Genomic DNA, 27,847 nt, shown 5'->3' on the forward strand with positions numbered 1-27,847 from the left:
GTCTGGTGAGTTCATATTGGACACAGACATAGATCATGGACTGGAATTTTGATTGCTTTATTGGTGTATGTTTTTTTGTGTGCACAGAGAGGAGTTATAATCACTTTAAGTAATTTATTTTTTTAATCTTTTGATTATACGTGATAGTTTACATATGCCACTGCACCATTTGTTTTATGATTTATAGTAAGGGTTGTATATTTACCTTGTTGCTAGCTGCCTGCACTCCTAAGCACTGACTTGCTCACATATGGAATATAGCAATATGCTTGGGCTAAAAAAGGGCCTCGGTTGGTGTGGAAAGCTTTGTTTATGCCGAGACAGCACGGATGTTCGGGGGTACCCGATTTTATAACTTATTACCGTACAGCCCAACTGGCACAGCTCTCTACAGTCTATTCCATCTGGGAGTAACTTAATTTGGTGTATAGTGAACTAGAAACTATCAGCCACTATACTACCTAATGTGGTGCTCCTCTAGATAACGACCCCCAATATTATCTCCAACGTTATCGCATGGGATAGTCTATGACTCATGCCTCTCTTTTCTTGGACTTCACTCTGCTTGCCCATATTTTTAAAATTTCCCACTGGTATGGAAGCGAAAGTGTTCTGATGGTGGCTCGGTAAAGGCTTATATAGGATTGGCCACCTTTTCACACACAAGGGACCTTTTACCATTCAGCATTGCCTCACAAATGTGGAGATGCCTCGCTAAGAAATGTTGTGTTTCTACCAAATTTCCCATTTCCTGAAATCTTTGAGGCCCCTACAAGTTAGAGCCTCCTCCCTGACTGAATATGAGAAATGGTGTAATAAAAACATGGTCTAAAAGGGAGTATTTCTATGATCTATAGACTCCTACTCACCTGCTCTCAAAAGCTATCATACATGCTGCAGTGGGACAGGGACCTCTCCACAGATATGCAGTTGGAATCTTGGTGCACTCGTCTTTGCTCCTCTTTTCAAGAAGTTTTGAATGCTTCAATGATTGAGACTAAAATCAAGGTTCTAACTCGACGGCATCTGGTCCCTTCTTGCCTGGCCAAGATGTATGCTAATGCTTCCCCACTTTGTTTACAAGGATGTTCTGTGGGAGGCACTATGTTTCATTTATGGTGGGAGTGTCCCAGACTGTGTACTCTCTGGAATGGGATTTTCTCCTTGCTCCTTAGGGTTATGGGTCTTTCAGTCCCATAGCAACCTCATGTTGCTTTGCTCAATGATCCCATGCCCTAGATACCCTCCGTGTCTCAACACTTACTTTTTTATTTTTTTTGCTGCTAAGATTACCATAGCAAGAGCATGAAGGGAATCCTTGGTCTCCTTCTGGAGGCTAAATGATAAGATTTCCTGGATTATGATCCATGAACAAATAGCTAGTAAAATCAATTATAGGGTACAAACGTTTGAAGAGACATGGGGCCCATAGGCTAAATTTATGCATATCCAGTTATGTCCACTCTCAGAGCTCCCTGCATCTTCCTATGAGTTTACTAGGTCTCCTATACTGCCCTCTTTGCTTTTACCTTCTTGCTTCTCCTTTACTTTTTCTTTCTCTCTCCCTTACTTCTTATTGCTCTGTCTCTGGGTATTTTCCCATAATTATGTTTTGCTCTTTCCAGAGCTTTGCTAGATTGGGAAGTTATAATATTCTAAACTTTGCTGCCCTCCTATCTACATATTAGGGTGTAGTTCCTATGGTACATTAAGTTATTTGAAGACCCTCTATTGCTATCATATACAAAATCATTGGCGCCCAACCTTCCTAAAGTGTTTGTTTTTCTTTACCTGCGTCTCAATGCTGTGATGATGTCATACAAGTTACGCACTGGACCATGAAATGTGTTATGTCTTGTAGTAGATTTCCTCAATAAACATATTAAAATGAGAATATAGTAATATAGTTCTCACATTATACAGCTCTAAAGGTCTATGTATAAAACATTCGCTGTGTGAACTTAGGTCCACATTTAGTCTATTAGCATTTGTGTCGAATAGAATTATCATTCTTAGTTCAAACATTTTTCTTTTATGAGTATTTTTGATTTTTGCTTTAAAGGATACGTTCAGCTTTTTACTAAACATAATAAATGCACATTTCTTTGCAGGTAAAAATGATTATTTTTGGTTTCTGGAGCCTCTAAAGCATTGCACCAGTGATCAGCATTTGGTTGGTGCCATGCAGGTCTCCTACAGACCTTTCAGTATATCTGCTTGCCCGTGGGCAAGCAGATATACTGACAGGAAGAATAAATGAACTGCCACAGTGCTCCACAGAACCATGGTAGTTCATTGAGAACTACAAGCCAACATCCACAAAGGCTGTCTAGACTTGTAGTTCATTCATTCACAGAACACCGTAAATGAATGATGCAGCTTGGCAGGGGGAGCCCCGCATGACCACATTTTTAAAAAAATAGTGACAGCTAGCGGGGAGGAGAAGATCCCCCCTAGCTGTCTCAATGGGGAGTGGGGAGGAGTGGGGGGCCGGTCGTTTCGTAACATGTTGCATATTACACCCTGAATATGGGTGCAACATGTAATATGTTAAAAAAGGTGAACTTATCCATTCATGTCTCCCATAGTGTGGTCTGGTTGTGAAAAATGATGCCCCACAGGTTTGTAGAAATCATCTTATGTTCTTAATTGTGTGTCTGTAAAAATTAGATATTATTTTGGTCCTGTTTTGCCAACATAAGTTCTTAGTTGCATTTTTTGCATTGGATGAGGTACACAACTGGAGGTATAGCTGTATGGTCCTGTAATATTGAAGGTCCTTTTTTGCATGCGTGACACTTTTGGATGAATTGATTTGGCTGTACAGTTTGCAGCATTTTTTATTGCAGGGCCTAGTTCCTTTATTTGTGACTCTGTAATCAAAATGACGTTTCCTGCTGATTAATTTATGACTGAGGTTGGATGGATGCCTGGAAGCCAGTATTGGCTGAGGCCAGGTTGTTGGAATATTTCTTTCAGCATTTTCACATCTATTACGATGGATTGCAAATCTTTGATTATCTTTCATATCCCTTCTAGTGCTGAATCATATGTGGTTACTAGAGGCACATGGTTATTTGCTTTTTTTTTTCCTCTATGTATTGTAGGAGATTTTCTCTTTGGGTTCACCTCAAGAAAAAACAATATGGCAAACATTTATAGTGTCTGTGGGAATGGTTAAGACACCCGCAAAGAGAATGTTTTATACGTAGACCCCATGAAGTCAAAACTACATTGCAAGCTATTTCTGACTTGCTATTTTTTCTTGTTTTTCTTTTTTTAAATATTTGGGCATTAGAAATAAAACTCTCCGTGTCAACTTTTTTTCCTACTTGTTATATACCATATCTACAAATTACTCTTCTCAGAAATTCAGTTGGATGATACTTACCTATTGTTGATAATTATATTGCCAAAAGTAACAGCATTTAGTTAAAGTACTAAAAAGTCCAATATATGCTTTGGTTCCATTTTAAACATACTCAGGCCTCTTGTTTATACCAAACATTCTGATTTGTTTCCCATGTATGATATAATACAAATATTGATTTCTGATTTTTCATTCTTGAAAATTTCTAAAGCACAATATTGTTTGCACAACATATTGCCCTGTGTTTAGTATACTTATAAATCTCAAAATAAAAAGCTTCATGTCATTACATTTTATTTGCTCTTGATAAGGACAATACTAAACTTTAAACTGCCAGTAAATAAAAACAGGTTAACTTAAAAAAGAAATAAAATTCAGCACTGAATGTAATCAGCTGTCAAACTAGATGAACGGTTATTTGTAGCAGGATGGTATCTCGTTTTCATTTATATGGTTGCCTAGGCGAGAGATCAATAGTTACGTCAACAATCCAAGACATCTTACTTTTTATTAAAACTATTGATCAAGCATTTTAATGTGAAAAGGGGGTACCTTACTGCTATACGATTATGTAGGAAATTGAGCAATGCTAGCTGAATATTTATAATTCTTAAAGGCACACATGCATAAATAAAAAAAATACTAAATTAACAAAATGATGAAAACATCTGATGTGAAAAGTAAGCATAAAATCAAGCAAGATGTCTAACAAAGCTCAATGTAACAAATCACAATCAAAAAACATCTTAATATAATTTTTTATTAGGTTAATTAAGTTAAACCCCTCTTAACTAAAACACATATATGATTTGAAGCTATGCTATGGCATGGTAGAATGATGCATCCTTAAGGTGCATCCTTATATAGAAACTTTTCACCTGTTCATTACCTTTGTAAGGGCTGCTATCCTTTGTGCCAGCTCCGCTTCCACCTCAGGCAGAGTCTCAGCTTTCCTCATTGTTTGCTGTAGTTTTTGTTCAGCCAACTCCAAGCGCTCCTGCAGCTGTCTGTTCTTCTCTTCCATCTTTTTATCCCAAAACAAGAAAAAAACAGGTGTAAGAAATTACTAATTCTTTTACTGTTATTATTTTTTTACATTTATCACATCTATGATCATACAGAAACCACTACACGTGGTTGTGTACGATAATATATTGACCACCGTGTGCCCCAGAGAATCTGCCTCCCCTTTCCTTCTTCTGTCTTCAGACTCTCAGCCTTCCCTTTTTTGCCGTCCACCCCAAAATCTCTGCTTCTGCTTTTCCCTTTTTGTCACAGGGCCTCTGTCTTTACTTTTTTACATTCCATTCAAAACCCCAGGGCTTTCCTGTTTCTTCTTCCTTCCCAGAGTCTCTGCCTCCCCCTTTTTTTATTAGAGCCGCTGCCTCCTCTTTTTCTCCTACTTTCACAGAAACCCCTGCTCCCCTCCCCCCTTCTGCCCTAGAGCCTCTATCTTCCTCTATTCTCCTTTCCACCCAAAAGCCTCAGACTCCCTTTTGTACCCCTTCCAACCCAGAGCCTCTTCAACCTCTTTTACCCTTATTTTTCAGAGCCTTTGTCCGCCATTTTCTCCTTCCTTCAAAGAGCCCTTGCCTCCCATTTTTCCTGTATGAGTCTGGATCCAATCCTGCAATATCTGCAGTGTCTGGCTGTAGCTCTTCTTCATGTGCCATCTGAGATGCTGCTCAGCTCCCTGTATGATCCCTTAGGACAATTTTGCCTTGTCTCATTTTTAAATTTTTTGCTCCTCCCATGAACTTCCTATTTTAAGCCATGTCTTTGCAATTTCTGTTTTCCAGATTACTGTGCTCTCTCCAGGCAAAATCTTGAACCTCTGCGTACCCACAGCTGTCCTTATCTTCACTACCATACGTTACACACCTTAGGCTTGTTCCTTGACTATGCTTCTGCTTGATCCCAACCTGCAACCACTTGTTACCAGCCTTTGGCTTGTTTCTTGACTATGCTTCTGCTTGATCTCGACCTGCTACATCTGCTATTGCACCCCAGCTTGCTCATTTCCTGGTGGGGCAATCCTGAGGACTGAGACCTGATACTAACATGCAGCAAAACCTATCTCAACCATCAAGAGCTCTGGTGAACACCAGTTAGTGTTTAGACCCCATGCCTTGGCTGAGCCTGCATCATCCACAAGGGTGAACTGCTTGTGTACTTATCCAGCCGATCAGTGGAAAGATCTCTACTACTATAGATACTGGTCTCTGAGCCTGACCCCTGGCCATGACATTTTAGTGCCTTTACCACATCCCCTTCCATCCCAGAGTTTTTGCTACCCTTATCCCCCTTGCTGTCCTAGGGGACACAGGGCATTTTATTTTGTTGCTATTTTCTTGCAAAAATAATTTTATTTTCTTAATTTTGTTTTAAAGGATATTATACTGTAATTAAAATGTTTAAATTTCATTCTTTAAAATTAATTAGGGCTGATAAGAGTTAATAATGAGTTAAATAGGAGTGAATTTTGTTTATTTTGTAATGTCATATGCAGATTAAAAACATTAAAATGATCAAATACTTCAGAGCCCATTTATTACTATTATCTGCTTATTTTGAATAGAGTGTGCATTCTCTATTCATTTTTTACTAAACATGCAGTGCAAAGGTCACACTTTTTACCTACACATGAATGAAATTGTAAAAACAAAGTATTGCTACATTGTTACGTGTACTTATGTACTGTACTTATCTCTGGGGACGCTGAGCTGTCAGTGCCCACACAGCCGGTCCAGTGGTCTGGGGAATTGAAATCCCCACTCTTCCCTGCACAGTGCCTTTGGGACAGACCAGAGTGATTCTGATTGGTCAGCACCATTGCAGAGCATCACTTTGATCTGTCCCAAAAATGCTGCAGAGTGAAGAGGGAGAAGAGCGGAGATTTCAAATCCTTGGACCACTAGACTGGCTGCATGGGCACTGATAGCTCAGCATCCACAGAAGTAATTAAAGCAGAAACTGGGGAAGGGGGGGGGGGGTACTTTGCAGCACTGACCAGAATTAAGTAGATCAGAATTTAAACTTTATCCTGACCTTCCTGTCTTTTATGTTTGTTCTGGGTCAACATTTAAAAGAATTAAAGGTACAGGATCAGTATGACATCCAGGTAATGGACATTTTTAGCATGTCATCAGCAATGACAGTTTTCCTATTTCTCTCACCACAGGTTTCCATTAAAACTCAGTATAGGTTCGCAGCAGCCCAGTGATAAATCACATTCAGCAGAACTTCGGACATATGGCAGATTTTGATTATGATTTCTGTTTTTACCTATATAACAGAAGCATCTGATTTGTAAAGACATGCATATTGCCAGGATAAAAAGTGACCCAAATCATGAACTGTACAGATTCAAACCATATTGTCTCAACCATAATCTAAATATTAATATGATAATTTACAGCTTCACTGCAGGCACACTCTTTTCATGTCATTGTAGTCTTAAAGCATTAAAAGTGCACAGTAAAAACAGAAAAGATAAAAAGGCTTTCAGAAGAAAACAAAACACTAATAAGCTAGATGCTAGATCAGTAACTTTGAAGGTTATTGATGTTTCAGCACACCTGGGACAATGTTTGCTGTCTACTGGCACAACAAAAGTAATCTGCTATAATTAAGAAATAATTAGGCTAAAAATATGGACCGTAATATTACTGACTACTTAACCAGAATATGCTACAACAAAACATCAGCAAAAATCTGTTACTTGAAAACTACACATCTTTCAGGGGTAAAGTCAAAGTATCTTGGTTAATAAATTAGATATTAAAAAGCAATTCTAGTTTCAAAAATTACGGGACATCATAGACTGTGCAATAGCTCACAGCAGATTGACTGAAGCACTTGGATACTGTGACTTTAAAGTGTTACTAAACCCACAACAGTAAAATCAGTCTGTATATGCACTAAAGCATGCTTGGTATACTCACTGTGGAACATTAGGGGTTAATCCTCTGCATTGTGTAAAAAGGCTGTTTGACTTCTCTACCCCTCCTTTTGTTCAAATGTCCACGTTTTATCTCCTGATAAGACAGACTGAACCAATAGCCCTTCTGCACATGCTCAGTTTAGTGTCTATTGCTAGAGAGGTTTTTTTTTCTCGGGAGGGTGCATGTGATCAGCACAGGGCCAGTCCAGACAGAGGTCAGGGGTTTTGCATCCTCCTAGAGCAGAAAGAAAACTCCTTCTACAAGCTTTAACCAGTGCTCAGCTGAAGTCACAAGACTGCTATATACTGCTGATGAGAAAGGCTGTTTAGCAGTTTATATTTACTAAAATAATTTCATTTCCATGTTCTGTGTACTGTGGGAGACCAGATATAGTGGATGCAGGGTCCTGGCTTTAGCAACACTTTAAAACCAAAACAACCTTGAGACAATGAGTTTGATTTACTAAAAGCACATGGACTGTTCACTTTGCAAGGGGATTTTCCCCATAGCCTAATGAATTAAGTGAAGCTCTGCTGACTTCCATCATCCAGTCATGTTCAAGAAGGGATACTAACTTATTTTGCTTGTATGTGATTGGGTATTCTTTGCAACGTGAAATTTACCCTCATTCACAAAGCTCTGGGGAAAAGTACTCCTTGCAAAGTGAACAGCCTATTTTCCTTTAGTAAATCAATCCGAAGAGTCTTTTTGCGCTTAAAGTGTTATTAAACCCAGGACCCTGCATTCACTATATCTGGTCTCCCACAGTACACACAACATGGAAATGCAATTATTTTAGTAAATATAAACTGCTAAATACCTTTTTTCTCATCAGCAGTTAGAGCAGTCTTGTGACTTCTACCAATGACCAGCAGAGCACTGGTTAAAGCTTGTAGAAAGAGTTTTCATTCTCCTCTAGGAGGATGCAAAACCCCTGACCTCTGTCTAGACAGTGCTGATTGGCCCTGTACTGATCACCTGCACTATCCCAAGAAAAAAAAAAACACCTCTCTAGCAATACATTGGGGAACTGGAGAAAGTACAGAGAAGGGCAACCAAACTGATAAGAGGCATGGAGGAGCTCAGCTATAAGGAAAAATTAGAGGAACTGAATTTATTCTCTCTTGAGAAGAGGAGATTAAGGGGGGATATGATCAACATGTATAAATACATCAGTGGTTCATATAGTGAACTCAGTGTAGAGTTATTCACCCTGAGGTCATCACAGAGGACAAGGGGGCACTCTTTACGTCTGGAGGATAGGAGATTTATTCTCCAAACACAGAAAGGTTTCTTCACAGTGAGAGCTGTGAAAATGTGGAATAGACTCCCTCAAGAGTTGGTTCTGGCCAGCTCAGTGGATTGCTTCAAAAAAGGCCTGGATTCTTTCTTAGATAATAACTGGATACTAACATTTACAGGTAAAGTTGATCCAGGGAATATCCGATTGCCTCTCGGGGGATCAGGAAGGAATTTATTTCCCAACAGGAGCAAATTGGATCATGCTTTGCTGGGGTGTTTTTTGCCTGCCTCTGGGTCAACTGTGGGTGTAGGATTATAACTTTTTTTTTTAATGGTTGAACTGGATGGACTTTTGTCTTTTTTTCAGGCAGACTAACTATGTAATACACACCAAACTGAGCATGTGCAGAGTCACACCAAACCTATGTTCTATCAGGAGATATTTAGTGGACTATGGAAGAAGAGGCAGATCAGGATCAAACAGCCTTTTTACACAACGCGGAGAATTAACCCCCTAGGTTCCACAGTGATTATAATAAGGATGCTTTACTGCATATACAGACTGATTTTACTGTTGTGGGTTTAGTAATACTTTTACATCCAATTTGTTCCTATCCTTCCATGTCTCTTTCTTTTTTCTCCTGATCCCTATGTGATCTCCTTTTCTCTCACTCCTCACTTTCACCCCTTCTTCTCACCCTTATTTCTATGTCTCTCCTACTATAAAAGCTTTTTACCTTCCTGTTCGCAAACTTCTTTAGAATGTACACTGAGCTACGCATGCAGCAAAAGACAGCAATGCTGGTGAGGGAGCTTGCAGACATCGTATTGCTGGAGAGGAGGTGGACTTTACTTCCACTTCCATGAAGCCTGTGATGTGCAAATTCCCATCTATTTTTTTAAATGCAATCAGTAGCTATTAAAACGGTCTTAGGACTGACATTTTGTACATTGGGTTGGTTAATATGTGATCGACAGCAGCAAAAGGGGTTGCCAGATTGCTGAGAAGGGAGGAATATGGTTAAGTGGTGAGCCAGGATTCTGTGTTCTCTAAATCCGTCTTTTTCACCAGGGTGCCCAGGCACCCTGGGGTGCCTTGAGGTTTCTTCAGGGGTGCCTTGGCAAAATGTCTACAAATTGCCCAAAACGTGTATACAAGCCAGCAGGTGGAACAAGCCTGCCTTTTAGTTACACAAAGCCACAGGTTTTCTTTGTGCACCATTAGGATCTTCTAGCTGCCGGCATCCTGACAACCAATGACATCATCGGTTGCTAAGGAGGATGTCAGCCGCCTGCACAGCATCCTAGTTTAACCCTCCCTTGCCACTCTCCATGTGCTGGGGCCACATTAGCTCAGTGATGGTGCAAAACTGAGGGAAAAGAGAAACACTGGAATACTAGTCAGTACCAGTGTGCAAAAGTGTATTTGCTTTGGGAGAAAAAAACACCTCTAATTTTGGGTGTCCTACATGTGTGGATGTTACTGCGTTATATAAAACTATTAGAACTGTTTTTCACATTTTAGAATGGAGTGCCCTTTTAAAATTATGGAGAGTTTTGAGGCACCCCATTGTAGAATGGGGTGCCTCAAAAGACTGTCCATATTTTAAAGGGTGCCATGGGACTGTCCATAATTTTAATGGGTGCCTTACCTGAAAAAAGGTTGAGAAACACTGCTCTAAATGCACCCCAATTGGCTGCTTTTAGCCCCAAACTAAACTGTGGACCTTTGACAGAAACAATCATAAAAAAAAAAAACTGCGGCTGGGCTATTATGGCCGGAAGGGACCTTAAATTCAGCCTCAGTTTGACTGCTGAGGATATATAAACCTTAACAATCTGATCCCCAACTATTTTACTAATGATGACTAATGATGCAATTCTTTTACACTTTATATTACTATTTTTGTCTCTGTAATGATTCAAGCTTTCCTGAGTTTGCTTCCAAAAGCAGCATGGCATCACTCAGCATGACTATTAAATTGGCATATCGTATATATAAGCTTCTTTTACCTGCTTCTTCCAAAACACCCATTTACACAAAACACCAAATCCTGCAGTGATTTAGGCTGGACTCCAGGCAAACACTTAAATACACAAATTAAATGCATGCATGAAAGCTATTTTACCTGTAAAATTATTTGCATTTCTATTATCCATTCATGAGATTTACACAACTCAAACAGACAGCACACCCTTGTCTGGCAGGCAAGACACCTGACTTTTCTCCACTGCAGTTCTATAATACAAGTTGATCTTGTCATTGTCCCAACACTGTGATTGGACAAAGAAGGAGAAGCAGCAGAATGGTAAGCACATCTTTCTGCCCATTGGCCTCTTGTGCTGCTTTTCCTTCTATCTGAGCTCTACATAGGATTTCAAGAGGCTGATACAAGTTGAGGGCTGAAGGCATGTTAAAGCAGTATTAAACTCAGAAGCAGGGGCGGACTGACCATTTGGAAACTCGAGGGCCCGGGGTCAGTAGGGGGCCCCATGAGATGCCCCTGGTACCTTTTTCATAGCCTTTTTTGAGTTTGGGCAAGGACACAGAGGCCCTATGATCCCCTATTGCCCGGGGGCCCCATGAGTTGTCAGTCCGCCCCTGCCCAGAAGCAAACATGTATTATATTGCAGCAATTTTTAGTTATGTTGGCTAGATTAGTTATCTTTTTAACCTTTCTTTCTTTTTATTTTCACCTGGTGACCCAGGCCAGTAAGTCTGTTTTTAAACAGATCAAGTTGTCCTGCAGACGTAGCAGTTAGATGGTGGAGACAACTGACAGGGGTGTTTAAAATGATCAGCTTTTATTCATTTATGTAAAATCTTTATCCCAAAAGGGATGCAACTGTTTGATGTAACTGCCTAAAAAATGTTAGTTGGAGTGTGGCTTCAATGTGTGTATTTAAATCTGTTAGTGCTTGTAACATTCCCATCCCCCTACACTGGCAATGCTGCTGTCCAAAGGTATCTCTGTTGCTCCTTCATTCATAGTGTACATGATGTGTGTTACTAGCCAGATCACCAGGTGAAAACAGAGAGAGAAAATTCTAAAAGAAGAAAAGTAATGCAGCCACCACATCTAGTGATTGGTAAGCTATAATATATTTTGTTTTTTACCTCTGCAATTGCAAATTGTACATTTTAGATTTCCTTATTATTGTTGGCTCACAATATCTAATAAGGAGGCAAGGATGGTCACTTTAGAGGACTCACACCAAAGGAATGTTACTGCAAAGTGACCAAGTCCTTAAAAGGTCATATGACTTGCAGTGGGGGGGGGGGGGCTGGATATTGCCTACACACAGGTCCAGTATATATCTCACAGCTAGACTGGAAATATTTGTCTCAACCCAGAGCTTGCGTTAAGCATGCATCTGTTCTGATCATTGGCCATGTCTTATAATGGAGGGACCCGTGGCGGAAACAGCATCTTTAGTTAAGTATTCTTCTTATATTTTCTTTATCTGTACCTGTCATTACTTGTAATAAATGTTTTACTTATAAGTATTTGTGTGATCTCTTTTTGCACATATCGAATACAACCCCAAAACCCCAACTAAACAGAGGCTCCTGATCAATGGGCGAGGATTTGAGCTGAAGCCTGTCTTTCATTTATCTAACAATAGTGTTGAATAAAGTATGCAGCGGTACCCAGTGGTGTATTTAGGCTTTCTGCTGCCCCCACAGACACCAACCAACACAACCCCCCTTCCCCCTCCCACAGGAAGCCTGACATTGAACACTAACACCCCTGCCCCTCACCCAGGAGAGCCTTCCACTACTTTCATCCCTTCTTCTGGGAGAGGTGCTGCCCCTCTGAAAAATTCAGTCCTAGGCAAGTGCCTTGTTTGCCTTGTGGTAAATACGCCCTTGGCGGTACCTGTATGCTATATTTTTGGTTTAATTCTGCTTTAATTTCAAGTACTTACAATGCTTACATTTATAAATGCATTTATTGATGTATTCGTGAATACAGATCTACAATAACTTGTGTCTTTTATATCTGCCTAGAGTTTAACTTTAGTTCCGGTTCACATATATGCAGATTGGATACGGTTTGAACCGCATCCAATCTGCATGACATGTAAAATACCATTGCTTCCTATGGTGCCTGTTCACATACAGTATGTCTACTGCAGAGCCGGTGCAGATTCAGTGCGGTTTTATAAAGAGCCATGCTTCGATTTTGAGCAGTGGCTTCAGGTTCAGGTGCAGAATACAGGCTATTGACTTCTATGGGAACAGTTCCTAAATCGCATATGTGTGAACAAGATAAGATCCTGAGCTCAGGTTTCACAGCTAATTGACACAGTAGTTGTTCACAGGTTCACCTCAGATTTACATCAGGTTCAGGACAGGATTAGCTCTCAGGATCTTATCCTGTTCACACATATGCGGTTTAGGAATGGTTCCAATAGAAGTCAATAGCCTGTAATCTGCACCTGAACCAGACCACACTTCTCAGAAATCGAACATGACTCTTTTTAAATCCGCACTAAAACTGCACTGCCAGTGCACTGGACAAATGTGAACAGGCACCATAGGAAGCAATGTTATTTCCCATGTCTTGCAGATTGGATGTGGTTCAAACCGCATCCAATCCGCATATATGTGAACAGCACTTAAACGCCACTGGCATATATGTATGGTATTATTCTACCCTGTAAGGATAAATAAATGCAGGTTGTTAAGAAGGACCGTTAACAGATCAGAAGCTGGTTTTACAGAGGAAAGTGAAAGGACTAGGAGGTGTGTTACATGTTCATTTCAAGTTTTGAGTTACACAATATTTTAAAAGTCTAAATACGCTATTTATTGTCAGCCAAGAAAACCGAGCCCTATTTTAGGTGACCCATGTAAAATAGTACAACCACAACTTGTTTTAATAATTCAACCAATATGAAATACAACTATAGCAATCAAGGTAGTGTATGAGCAATATTTATATATTTCAGATAAAGCTGGATAAAATCAAGTATAATGATAAAAGTACAGAACCTGGCGTAATATAGCTTCTTTGTTCGCCAATTCATTTTCTAATTTGTCATTCATATCATGAATGGACGTCGCTTCCCTTTGTGCACTGAGATATCTCTTCTCCAGAGTGGTGATACGCTCTTCCATATCCTCTTTCTGAGCCATAGCCTGAAATAAACAGAGCTATGTTGTAATACTGAATCACAACAGGATATTGGATAAGGTGATTACATACACACATATAGTAGGGTCATCATAAGCATATCACATCAGCTATTTTCATTATTGTGCATTATTTTCCAATTTTAAGGATTTTTTTACATTCACATTATTACAATTTTTCCCCAACCCTGCGTGTTACTTATGTGCGGTTTACACAGATTGCTAAATTGCTCTAGTGCACTCATTTGCAGAGCTCACATCATCACTGGCCACCCTGTCAAATTAGGAATGAAGTCTACTGTGCATACTTATGGCAAGCGCTCCTACCACTCCTGCTTTAGAGCAAGCCATAAAATGCTCTGACATTGGCTAAATCCTATAGATGTAATCAGGGGCGTCCCTAGGCAGGTGCGGGGGGTGCGCACTGCACTGGGGACACCTTTTCCACGGGGTGACACCGGACCTGCTCCACCAGGGGCAGACTGACCATTCGGGCACTGCCCAAGGGCCTGGGGTCACTACAGGACCCCATGAGAGGCTCAGTCTGTCCCAGTATGTGCCACTGCTGAAATAAGCAAGCACTGAGGGGACAGACAGTGAGGCAAGCACTTCAGACACCTATCCTCCTCGGAGTTTCAGCAGAGGTCCACATCCCTGCCATGGGTGCTGGAGTCAGAGAGCTGGAGGGGGGGGGCAGAGTATGCAGCAGGTAAGTGTAATCCCCGGACCCCGGTGACAGCACTGCAGTTTCATGTAGTAGGGGGAGGCAGGGGGGCAGAGAGAGAGAGGGGGGAGAAAGAGGGCAGGGGGGGGAGAGAGAGAGGAGAAGAGAGAGGTGGGCAAAGAGAGAGAGAAAAGAGAGAGAGAGGGGGGAGAGAGAGAGGGGGGCTAGCTTTAAAATTTACCTTTTCATGGAGCTCGTGGAGAGATCAGTTAATGCTATATAGGTTGCAAGCCGACGATCCCCACAGAACGGATCGGGGAAGATAATGGATCGGACTCCAATCCATTATACTCAATCCACAGATCTGATCCATCCTGCGAGGATCGTCGGAGGGGGTGTCACCAAGTGTTCCAGCACCAGGTGACACCAACCCTAGGGACGCCCCTGAATGTAATATCTTTCTTATTGTTTATTAACATTCTTTCTCCACTATTTACTCAATTTTCCATGTTTACACAATCATTTTCTAAGTATCTGTTGTCTTTGGCAAATACTGCAGCATACAGGTATGTATAAAAGTTTAGATTCCTCAATCACTTTGCATTGCTAGGTCATGTTTTGATATGGCATAGGTCTTAGTAGAAGGCATTGTCCTAATTTGAGTCAGACGATGCACAAAGCTCTATAATTTAACGACTGAATCAAGTAACGTGTTGTCATTCCCTTTGCTGCAGATGATACACTGGAATCTAATCAGTAGAAAAACAATTTAAAGTAAGGCACTGCAGTCTATAGTGAAAAGACAGACAGGCAGACGGCAGCTAATCACACCTAAGCTCCTGTGGGCTCATATTATAGGGAGTTTGTTCATTCTGAGGTTATTTCTCAATATGAGCATTCTAAGCAAGCTTGCACTATGTGAACAGATAAAATTACAGGTTGAGTCTCTTTAACCCCTTGATGCCGACATCACAAAAATATGCGGCCTCGCAGAACTGGGATTTTTTCGGTGGGGCCGCATATTTTCGTACCTCCAGCCGAACACCGTGCTCCCAGCACAAAGACCGGGGTGTCAGAGATCTTCGGGTCCCATTCTCATGATCGGGACCTGGGACTCCCAATTCCAGGTCACATGATCTCTGTGATAGCCTCTGATTGGCTATCACAGTGATCAGTCACTGTGCAGCCCACCCCCTTTGTTTTTTTTCTCTCTGAATGGAGGAAAGAGATACATTGTATCTCTCTATCTCCTTGCAGAGAGAAAAAAAACAACTGTCTGTAACAAAAAAAAAAAGAGATAAATAAATATATATTAAAAAACAAAATAAAAAAACAATACCTAGATCAAGCAAGGTTTGATCTAGTTCAGTGCCAGAGTTAGTGTTTGGGTCAAGGTCAGGATCAAAAGTCAGGATTTTTTTTTCATTGATATCAGTGTCAGTTAGTGTCAGTATGTTTTAGATAAAAAAATAAATAAAAAAGACAAAATGCGCACTATTGTTTCTTACCTGTAGTACAGGTACAAACAACAAATAACATACACACATATGGTATCGCTGCGATACCATATCAAGAGCTGGAAAATTTATTTAGTGTTGTTCTTTGGTGGTAGGTTATGGTAGTAACAAAAATCACACAGCTAAATTTAAAAAAATATATATTTTTTTACTATTTTGGGCTAGTTTTTCTTTGATAATAAAAATAAAAATCAGGAGATATCCTTTACCATTTACCACCAAATGAAAGCCCAATTTGTCCTGAAAAAATGGTATAATTCACCTGGATGTACAAAGTAGTTGTGATGATATGTATGGTTTTACTAACACATGTCAACGTTGTAAAATTTTACTTAGGCTTTAAGATTTATTTTACCCTTAGGCATGAAGGGGTTAAGGCATGTTCAGTAAAAGATAAGACTATGGATATTAGTAATCTTCAGTAACAAAAAAAATACTTTAATGTTACAGCAAATGCAACTCAGAGACAGAATAGCGAGAAAATATTTTTTTTATGTATTAATACATGACTCATGATGCCACACAAGACAACAGTAAATAGCACTACCTCCCTAATGTCTCTCTGATATTTTGTATTCATTTCTTCTGTTTTTGTTAGTTCTTTTCGAGCCGACTCTGCTTCCTGCTCAACTTCTCCAACTCGTGCTGACAAGGATGATAATCGTTCCTTCATTTGAGTCATTTCATAATTCTGCTTCTCAAGTAGTTCTTGAAGTTCAACCATCTGACTGGCTTCATCATTAGAGTCTATAGAGCCATTTGATAACCTCTGTAGAAAAAAGTAAAGATTTCAAAAGTTAAAACATTAACCTACTTATTTTTTGCATCTCATACCATAAAAATACAATTTTCCTTAATAGTTTACAAAATAAGAACTGAAATAGAGTTAAAATAAAACTCAAATTGAGCGGTGACTGCTTAGAACAACTGTCAGGGTTGTATTGCTGTTCCTTTAGGACAGGGGTGTCAAACTGGTGGCCATCCAACTGTTGCCAAAGTACAAGTCCTATGAGGCATTGCAAGGCTGAGAGTTACAAGCATGACTCCCAAAGGCAGAGATGGGACTTGTAGTTTCGCAACAGCTGGAGGGCTACCAGTTTGACACCCCAGCTTTAGGGAGAGTCAGTCTCTAACTGTCCTGGTAACCAGTGTCACCGGAAATTAAAATGACAAATAGCTCAAAACTAGAAAAATACTAAAGGGGGAATCGTACAATGTTTCTTGTGACGATTGTCTAAGTAGGGTTTTCACTCACATTAAAAAGATATCCTTCCACTTCCTGTTGAGTTTACAGTACAGGACGTGAAAGGACAATCAGACAGATAAGACAAAAAAAAACCATAGAGGTTTCAACCCTCCCATACTCAATTCAAAATTAAAAAAAACAAGCTTTAGCTTTAGTTAAACTTTAAAAGAAAAGAAGAAAATGCATAAATAAAATATTTACTATTATGCACAACAAAGTATACTATATTTCTGATGAGTATTATCTTCCTTAGAGCTATACACCAGGAGGTAAATAACAGAGGTCCACTAGCCCCTAAATGGATGAATTTCATAGAACCAAGTAATACAAAGCTGCTTTTATGGTGGAATATATCAATCATGTTGCATCAGCTGGCAGTATCGAGGATACTTTGTTCATAATCTGTCTGTATTTTATTTAATCAGATTTTATGGTGGAAACCGAGAGATGCAATTATGATTGGAAGTTACAACCATATCTTAACTATGGATCAAAATCCACTTACACTTGTGTGTGGCATATGGGTTGATGGCTATAGATCCTTTACTCCTATTGGTAGAGATCACTAAAGAAATCAATAATTTATCCAAACATGCATGGACAGCATTACTGGAGCTGAGAAAGGTAGATTTCTAAAGCAAAAAGTTCTGTGGAAACACTGATTTTTCAGGATCTGTCAAATGACTCTGTAGCCGCACATAATACTGAAGTGAAAGGGGCACCTTCTGAGGCAGAGAGCTAACCTTAAGGGCTCATGTACACTGCAGCAGATAAACTCACGTTTAGGAGCTGTTCAGTGTTTTTTTCAGCAGCCCCTGAACTCACCCTAATGTTTTCCTATGTGTCCATGTACACATCTTCGTTTACAGGCGTCTACAGGCAGTTGAGTTTACAGTTGTTTTTTTGAACGCAGCAAACTTGCGTTCAAACAGTAGATTTTATCAGCATTTCAAACACAAAACGTGTGTAAACACGGCTAACCGCATTTATAAGTGTTTGCGTTTAGAAACGTTTTCTAACTGTTACATTTCCAGATGCTGTGCAGATCCTTTTTTCATCATGAAAAATGCATGCAATTCATTTTCAAGGTACTCAAATGGACAAAACACTGAACGTGGGATGTTCCTACCAAGCTTGTCACATATTGTAATGGACAATTCCCACCTCAGATCTCTCCCACCCTTGGAAATAAAAGATATGTTAATGACCATTCAAACCTCAAATTCCTCATGAAGACCCCCTGCCAGGTGACCTTAATTATTCACTCCACCAGACACCTTTCCCACCCTTGGAAACAAAAGAAATGTTAATGAACAACTCACACCTGAGCTAATCTCAATACATACTGCTCTCTCTGCTTCTACTCTCTGTATTTCTCTGAAACAGTCTGAAATAGTTAATAATTTACCAGTGCATTATGGGCATGTGGGAGGTTCCCCTGTGCTTATCTTTAAAAAATGTTTTTAAACACAAATTTGGCTAAACAGACTTTTTTTAACCTACGTTTTCCAGCAGTCAGTTTCCATCGTTCAGAAGTGTCCTGCGTACATGGGGCCTAACTCTCACAAAAAAATGTTGCGATCAGCAACTCTGAATTTACTGCTCATTTTTGCTGAACCTAAGCTCTGCTCATGTATTTTCCACCATATTCCCAGCCTAGACTGCCCATGGTTGTCTTAGGTTTAACAACCAAACCAAAAATGCAAACAATGGAAAGGTATATTGCTAGCAATAAAAAGAATGAAAACAACCACATGTTCTAAATTTATAGTATATCATTTACATCTATTAACTGCTTTAGAACTCAGAACTTGGGCTAAAAGCTATATTGATTAAAAAAAATGAAAAAGCGTGCTCTTCCCCCCTCCACTTCTTTTTGTTAAAAGTTTGTCACTTTTTTCCTTTAAATTGTTTTTAAGACATACTATACTGTATATTAATCAAGTACTAATAGGTAAACCCTACAGCTCAAAATAAGAGCCTCAAATAAAGTACATTTTCCCTTTATAGGCGTTTTCTAGGTTGAGACTTCCCTTGATTGCTAAATCACTTTGAAGCTGTCTCTTCCTATTGGTGATGGTATGCATAGTGAGACTTTTTATTTGGGTTATTTCTGGTAATGACACAGAACCCATGCATCAGATTCTTCTGTTCCCAGGATGAGAATGGACCTTACCAGCTCCTCCTACCACATCTGAAAATATAATACCACTTTGAAATCATGCAACTTGCTGCTAAAACTAGAAAGAAAGAAAGCAATGGTTGTAACCATTGAATTGCAGAGTAGTACTGAACAAATCTTCTACAACCATGTCACCATGATGCTTTTTGAGCCAAGTAGGGCCACTCTATTTCCTTCCTTCCAGGAAAATAGCTAAATATGCAATACACAAAGGGGAACTGTTTAACTATCCAAAGAAATTCTATTTTTGTCTAATTATTCCTCAGATTTTCACAGTCCTGACCAGGGGCGGACTGACAAATCATGGGGCCCCCGGGCAATAGGGGATCATGGGGCCCCTGTGCCCTTGCCCAAACAAAAAAGCCTATGAAAAAGGTACCAGAGGCATCTCATGGGGCCCCGTACTGACCCCGGGCCCTCGGGCAGTGCCCGAGTTTCCAAATGGTCAGTCCGCCCCTGCCTGACAGACAGTTCAGCCAGCCTGTTGATCTGACCTTTTTAAATGCAGGTAATAAAACTAGATCTTGTCCATTCCACCAGCCTGTAACTGGACAGTAAAGGAAAAGCAACAGACTTGACGAGCTCATCTGACTGTTACTCTTTCTTTTTATCAGCTACTCTGATCTTTCTTTTTATCAGCATGTTAGTGCATAAGCACATCTGACTGGTGCCATATACTGTTTCTTCCTTTCTCTGTTTGAGCTTGGCTGTGCAGTAAATTGCAAAAGGCTGAGATCAAGTCAAAGTAGGGTGATAATTAATGCAGCCATGTGTTCTTATAAAAGTGATTGTTAATCACTTGCCCTCCAGAGGATTTACTCCCCTTTCTGACCAGGCCATTTTTTGCGATATGGTGCTGGGTTACTTTAACTGACAATGCAATGCTGTACATAAATGAAATGTATGTCCTACAAATAGAGCTTTCTTTTGGTGGTATTTGATCACCTATGCGTTTTTTATTTTTTGCGCTAGAAACAAAAAAAGACAATTTTGAAAAAATATATATATTGGACCTTTTGCTATTAAACATATCCAGTAAAAATCAAATTTCTTCATAAATGTAGGTCAAAATGTATTCTGCTACATGTATTTTTGTTTATACTAGTAATGGTGGTGATCAGTGACTTATAGCAGGACTCATTTAGGCTTTTTTCTGCTATTAGTAGATAGCAGAAAATAGTAGATAGTAGATAGATAGTAGATAGTAGATAGTTGGTAAACATCTTATGGTGAAGGTGAGATCAATTAAACTACCGGTATGTTACAGGGGGGACTCAGAAAAACAAAAACCATTGTGTCAAAGTGGGTGTCTACTGCACCATTTACATCATTTTTTTTATTTTTCCCATAATCTCATTTAAATGCCATTTTAAATAAATTTTTTTAAGATATGCTAATTTAAGTTGGTAAACTATTGTATTTTATCAATTACTATGTGGCATCCTCAGTATTACAAATGCATCCCATTTAAGTTTGACCTGCCTGCCTTATCTATGGCTAACAGATTTCCTTTCTTTCCCTACAAACTAAAGAAAATTACTGTCCATAAAAGAAAAAAACCCATCAACAACAACAACGACAATAATAACATTTAATTTTAATTTCAGCTATGAATAGGGATGTGGTATGCATGTTGGGAATTTGTAGCATAAGAATTGATCATGCCCACATATTACACATGCTATACTAGTGCTAAAACTATTTAAAATACTGTATATATCTACTGTATGTAAACTGTATCCAGCTGTGTAGGCCTTTGTGCTTACAGGGCATTGTACAATCAGCTTGTACAGTGAATGGTCAGTATAAAATTAAAACTACATACATTTTTCAAATGTACCTTCTTCATAGTAGATTTTTAGGACTATATTATACTGTATATGAGCCTGATAACTTGTGAGAAGTATAAAATTAAGTCTGTGAACAATCCTACGTGGGTATTAATATATCAAAAAGTATAAAGGGAACATTATTATGAGGTGTAAATGAATAAGTCTTAGGATGACAAGCTTTCCACTGAATAATTTTCTTTCAATTAGCAGTTAATTTCTTGGTTCTTCAGCTCTAATACAATTTTTATAAAAACAGGAATTTTGTACTCACTGTAAAATCCTTTTTATGGATTCGATTTAGGGACACAGGAAATCTTTCCCTTTTAGGTTATACTGCTGCCCACAAGGGGATTGGACAATGGCAAAAAACTATAGACCAGCCCAGGATACCTCTGTTTATTGCCTGCATGCCTCAAGTCTTGGGGCAAAGCAGTATAAAGAGCATGAGCACACAGAGGAGTGGGGCCTGTTTCCCTAAAAGTATTTTACAGGGAGTGCAACAATTATTTTTTATTTCTTGTCTAATAAAGGACATCCAAAAGTGGTCCAAAAAAAGCAGTCTGAGTGGTGAGTATCCCAGAAAACAAACAATAAAGCAAGAAATGGGGCATCCGAAGGTTCTCACATGCGAAGCTTGCTTTAGATGATGGTGCGAAATCCATCTGGTAGAACTTAGAAAAGGTGTGTAAGAAGACCAGGTGGCAGCCTTGCAAATGGCAAACCATTACTTGATACCAAAAAGCCTAAGAAGAACTCGCATATCTAGTTAAGTGTGACCTGACAGGAAAGGACAGACTATAAGCTTGGACATTGGTCTGTCTCAGCAACCTAGACATAGTGGAATGAGAACCCTGATGAGGTCCAATGGAAATACATAAGGGAACTAGTCTTCCTCAAGGAAGCAGAGGCTGAGAAATAGACTCTCACAGCCCACATCCTGACAAAGGAGGGAAGTTAACTTTGGTAAGTCGGACAGAGGGACGGGGAACAATATTCTGGTTGAAGGGAAAAGCAAAACCTACTTTAGGCAAAATTAAGTATTGAGCCTCAACACCAACCTGTTCCCATGCAAGACCAAAAAGAGTTATTTGCAGGATAGGGCCTCCAGTTTCAACACTTGCCTCACAGAGTTCAGGGCTACAAGAAGTAAAACCTTTTGGGTGATAGTTGATGGCCCTTTGGTCTTTCAAAACCTTGGATTTAACATCCATGCCGTTATAGCCAGTGGTCATAAAGCAAAATGGTAGGAAAAGATCCTGATGATTTAGTAGAGCCCAGACTTTACCAGTGGAAAGTGGAGGGCACATCTTCACTCCAAGGAAATATTGTCTGAGAATTTGGCAGACTGAGAACCAAAAGTCAAAAGGCAAATAGGCTGACCCAGTAATATAGCTATTTTCTTATGAATCTAATTTCAACAAAAAAAGATTCACATATAATATACAAAACATCCAATAATCAATAATCTACACAATCACATGAGGAATGTATCATTGATATAGTAACTATACAGAATAGGTCAATTTATGAGGCTCTATAGTATACATGAAGATGCTGGGAGGCATATGGATCCAAAATAGGTACAAAATATAAATGAAGTAGAAACAAAGCATGTGGAGAGAATCTGGTGATGACTGAGGTGTAAATAGAGGATGACATTTTGGGGCTATACCCCTTTCTTAAATACTGTTCTACCTGGATTAACCACCTGGCCCCAGACCCTGGAGGTGGACTAAAAGACAAGTTTGGGAGGGGTCTGAATGTGAAGGCTGCAAAAGTGGAGAAATGAAAGGAATGTTTTTTAATAGATAAACAGGGAGAATACTTTGCAGTCTGATCCTTAGGCCACAAGTAGAATCCTTCATAATGGTATTAAGAGGAAATCTCTAGGGACATTGTCCCTCGAAGGCCCTGTGGATCAGAAGCTTCTTGGATACTGGTTCAGCAGTCTAGCACTTTAACCAAAGGTGTCCTATGCATGTGTAGGAAAAGAAGACCCATGTCAGGGATAATCTGGAAAGCCTCCAGCAGACCATAACAATTGAAGCTTAAAGCTAAAACCCTTTTGCTTTATGCAATGTATGGTCAAGGGATGGACTGCAGCAATGATATGATTTTTTAAGGGATTTTGGGCAGTTAGCAATCGCATAGCACAGGAAAGTCAGAGCAAAGTTTAAGTAAAAAGTGGGGCCCTGCCAGGAAAAAAAAGAGAGGGCCTCCAACAGTTTATTGGTTAGTTCCTTAAACATGGGTGCATTCATCACAGATATTATAGTCACTTTAGTAAAATGGGACACTGCCGAATCCACAGTGGGGGTAAACCACTTTTGTATGAAATCTTCCCCAAATAGGTACAAGACTAACATGCACTTAAGGGGAACAAACAGCTTGTCTGGGAGTTTTCATTCCCCATGGAGAAAGAGTTGGAACAGTGGGTGCAATGGTAAAAAGTTGGTAGCCTTAGGGGCTCTAAAGACTGGGAACAGCATTGGTAGACTCGACAAGCTTATCCTCAAGTTGAATTTGGGAATAATGGCAGCAGACTGCAACTCCTCAGGTGCAAACTTAAAAGTTAAGGACTAACGTGAGTCAGAATCAAAGTCTGAGACTGATGGCTCAGAAGCTGCCAAAGGCTGCAGGTGAATCAGATCTGAAGGAGGAAGCCAGAAGCACACTTGATCCTCTGCAGAGTCAGCAAACTACTGGGTGATTTGGGCCATAAAGTCTTGCACGACTGAAGTCATTAACCAGAAGAGCAGAGGAACAAGACACACAATGGAACTAAAGAGAACTCTGATGATAAAAAAGGAGGAGAGGGCAACAGGATTCTAGGTTGCAGATGTCAGCACCATCAGTAGTTGTGCTGCAGCCAATAGTAGAGTGTGAGCTGCAAGCACCTGTTGCACCAGGACTGTGCCCCAATGTCTACAATCAGACACATTGGGGGTTATTTAATAAAACTGGAGAGTGCAAAATCTGGTGCAGATCTGCATAGAAACCAATCAGCGTCCAGGTTTTTTTCCAAAGCTTAACTGAACATGCTGAAAATAGATGCTGATTGGCTACTATGCAGAACTGTAGCATATTTTGAGTGTACCAGTTTTAGTAAATCTACACCATTGTGACTGAGTGATGGTAAGGCAACATAAGGCATAGGGTAAGAGGCAAGGCATCAGGAACTCATGAAACCCTGGAAGCAGGAAAGGGTTAAAAATTGGAAACAGACCAAAGTTGCTGTAGGTAGACAGCAGGAACAAATTTTAGATCAAATTTCCATGTGGCTCTTCGCAAGCAAGAGCAGCAGCAGCAGCAAGATGCTTTTTATATGCTGTATGGCAAGACAGGGAGAATAGAAATACAACCCTCCACTCAGCGCATGACATACTCAGTCTAAAGTGTTACCCCTTCAGCGACAAATTTGTCAGAAAACTTGGAATTTCAAAGACCCCCAGCAAGTTAAGTAATTGAGTTGGTTTCTGGTACTTGGCCAGAACAGCTTACTCACAAAGTGAGCCTTTGGAGGCAGGGCAGATACTGAGAAATGCCCACAGCTCGGAACCAGGAAAGTGCTCTGCAGCTACCTTTTACAGGAACAGAGTCTAGAAAGCACCATACAAGGAATCCAGTGGTCAAAGGTCACTTTCAGACTATCCCTGTAACATCTAGTCCAATGGTGACCAGATGTAGCAATCCAAAAAACCAGGTTGATGACTTCCACACTGGATATCTTCAATGGAAAAACACCTTTAGAGAAGAACCTTGACTAGTGAATAAAAATCTTGAAAGAAAAAAAGAAGATGCCCATCTCGCTAGGTCTCTAGCAAAAAACTGAGGCATGCTGATAGTATCATGGGCTGGTTTACAGTTTTTTTTTTGTTTGCTAGTGTCCAGTTCTCATGTAGCCTGCAGTATAACCCAAAGTTGAAAGACTTCTTATGTCCCTTAATTATTTATTAAGAAAATTATTTTGGCCAATTTTAACATTAAAGTAGTTGTAAAGGCTCCAGGTTTTTTTTTTACCTTCATGCATTCTAAGCATGAAGGTAAAAAACCTTCTGTGTGCATCAGTCCCCCCCAATACTAACCTGAGCCTCATTGCGATCCACTGATGTGTGCAAGAGCCTCTGGGGACTTTCCCTCCTCATTGGCTGAGACAACAGCGGAACATATAGGGCAGCAGCTCAGGAGTGAGCCAGTTCGGGTGTCCCCATAGCAAGCTGCTTGCTCTGGGGTCACTTTGCAGAAGCCAGGAGCACTGGAAGGAGACCTGAGAAGAGGACAATCGGGACTGATCTGTGCAAAACCACTGCACAGAGCAGATAAGCATGACATGTTTGTTGGGTTTTTTTAAATTGCTTTTTATATCACTTTAAGAAATCTATAGATTTTGGTGTTGTTCACAATACTTCTTGTAAGTGAATATTTTGATTTAAATATATTCTTGAATTGTAAGTTTTATCTTTTCCATTAATGTTAATGTTCAATTTTCAAGAGGCTAAAAGTTTTAGGGTTCAGTCACACCTTTGTTTTTTAATGCCTGTCAAAACACGAACTCAAGTTAGCCATTGTTTTAAATGATGCAAGTTTACATTTGTGGAAAATGGTGATTGTTTTTGATACATAGACACATATCATGTGGGCTATTGATGACCATGCCATGAAATCACAGGATTGCTGATAATAAAAGTGAAACTGAAAGCATGGAAAGTGTGAATCCAGCCAAAATGAAATTAAAACACATTTTAATGGAGGCCTGGGTAGACCAACAGAGAAATATACATGTGTGCATGTATATATGTTTCACAGCATTCAAAAAGATTTTTTAAGCCCAAGTAGCAAGCACTGGAACAGCATGCTACATTAAACTAAAAATACAGAAATGCTATAAAGCAGCTGTAACTATAGTAAACAATATCTCTGACTCAGGCTGTAGATGATGTGACAAAACATTTTAAAGCATATCTAAAACCAAAACTTCTTTTTTTAATTTTTAATAAAGTAGAGAATAAATAAACCCATATTAGGTATTTTGTTTTCTATCTCGGTCTTATTGGAAAGATACCTTTTCATTTACTGTAATTTAGACACAACAGGAAGTGAAGCAACATCTCTCCAAGGTGAGACAAATGCTCACTTTGGACCTGTTCCAATGCAAATAAATAAATAAAAAATAAATTTACCTCCGGGGAAGGCCTTCAAGTTTACCAAAAAAAATTTAAAATACAAGTTTAGGTTATGCCTTAAAACTGTATGTGATGCTACGAACAAAACTGTTGTCAAATATGGCCTCAGCAGCCTATTTATTGGCTGTGGTTTTTTTTTTTATTAACACTCCTGTACTTGTGACTGCATTGGGCAGCCACTATATGTGCAAACTTAACACTGCTTTTGTCTCGTAAGGCCTGCTGACCCCACTGCTACCTCCATGCACAGCACCACTGCCTGTCATTTAGATCTATCATTTTTTTTAAATAGCTGGGTGGTGATAGCCTAGCTTTTATTTAAACTATGATGATGGGTAAATGCGTGGTGCTTTTGGTGCACACTGTTGTACAGCAATGTGATGGTGTGCTACACACAAAAGGCAGCACCTCTGCCTTTAGGCCTGCCTGTCACTGTAATGTTTTGGGAGGTGTAAGACTAACTTTTATTTTTACCATGGCAATAAGAGGGTAAGATGAATGTAAGCAATGTAGGGTGATTTGATGCACACTGTTTTTTCACAACAATGCAGCTGCTTGCTTCATGCAAAGAACAGCTCCAAGAATAGTGAACACAGAAATGATGCACTTTGAGCACCCTAAATTAAAAAAAAAAAACCTGGCAACATAAATTAATATATATATATATATTTATACTATATTGCCAAAAGTATTGGGACACCTCTCCAAATCTACGGATTCAGATTAGCACAACAATAGTGCGTAGAGAGCTTAATGGAATGGGTTTCCATGGCCGAGCATCTGCATCCAAGCCTTACATCACCAAGTGCAATGCAAAGCAGCAGATGCAGTGGTGTAAATCACACCACCACTGGACTCTAGAGCAGAGGGGACGTGTTCTCTGGAGTGAGCAATCACACTTCTCTGTCAGGCAAGCCGATGGATGTGTCTGGGTTTGGCAGCTGCCAGGAGAACAGTAATTGCCTGACTGCATTGTGCCAAGTGTAGAGTTTGGTGAAGGGGGGATTATGGTGTGTGGCTGTTTTTTAGGGGTGGGGCTTGACCCCTTAGCTCCAGTAAAGGGAACTCTTAAGGCATCAACATACCAAGACATTTTGGACAATTTCAAGCTCCCAACTTTGTGGGAACAGTTTGGGGATGGCCCCTTCCTGTTCCAACATGATTGTGCACCAGTGCACAAAGCAAGGTCCATAAAGACATGGATGAGCGAGTTTGGGTGGAGGAACTTGACTAGCCTGCACAGAGTCCTGACCTCAACCCGATAGACCACCTTAGGGATGAATTAGAGTGGAGACTGTGAGCCAGGCATTCTCGTCCGACATCAGTTCCTGACTTCAAAAATACACTTCTGGAAGAATGGTCAAACATTCCCATAGACATATATATATACAGTATATATATATATATATATATATATATATATATATATATATATATTTATATATATGAAATAAAAAAATTTTTGTATTGACAGGACCGGGAAAAAAAAAAGGACTGCTCTTCCATTCAGTAAACCACAAAGAAAAA

General features: G+C 39.7%; 1 protein-coding gene across 11 annotated transcripts in view; it reads right to left on the minus strand.

Moving 5' to 3' along the window:
- Positions 1 to 27,847, minus strand: part of PPFIA2 (PPFI scaffold protein A2) — a 455,338-nt gene that overhangs the window by 129,222 nt on the left and 298,269 nt on the right. For all 11 annotated transcript variants that reach the window (XM_089652248.1, XM_089652279.1, XM_089652271.1 and 8 more), the window contains 3 exons: positions 16,425 to 16,646; positions 13,556 to 13,702; positions 4,260 to 4,394 (listed from right to left, as the gene is read on the minus strand). In XM_089652248.1, the coding sequence (XP_089508374.1) occupies positions 4,260 to 4,394; positions 13,556 to 13,702; positions 16,425 to 16,646 (504 nt within the window). The remainder of the gene's footprint in view (positions 1 to 4,259; positions 4,395 to 13,555; positions 13,703 to 16,424; positions 16,647 to 27,847) is intronic.

The sequence above is a fragment of the Staurois parvus genome, unplaced genomic scaffold (assembly GCF_062004578.1).
Source record: "Staurois parvus isolate SC_StPar_1 unplaced genomic scaffold, SC_StPar_1.0 ptg000025l, whole genome shotgun sequence".
Classification (NCBI taxonomy): domain Eukaryota; kingdom Metazoa; phylum Chordata; class Amphibia; order Anura; family Ranidae; genus Staurois; species Staurois parvus.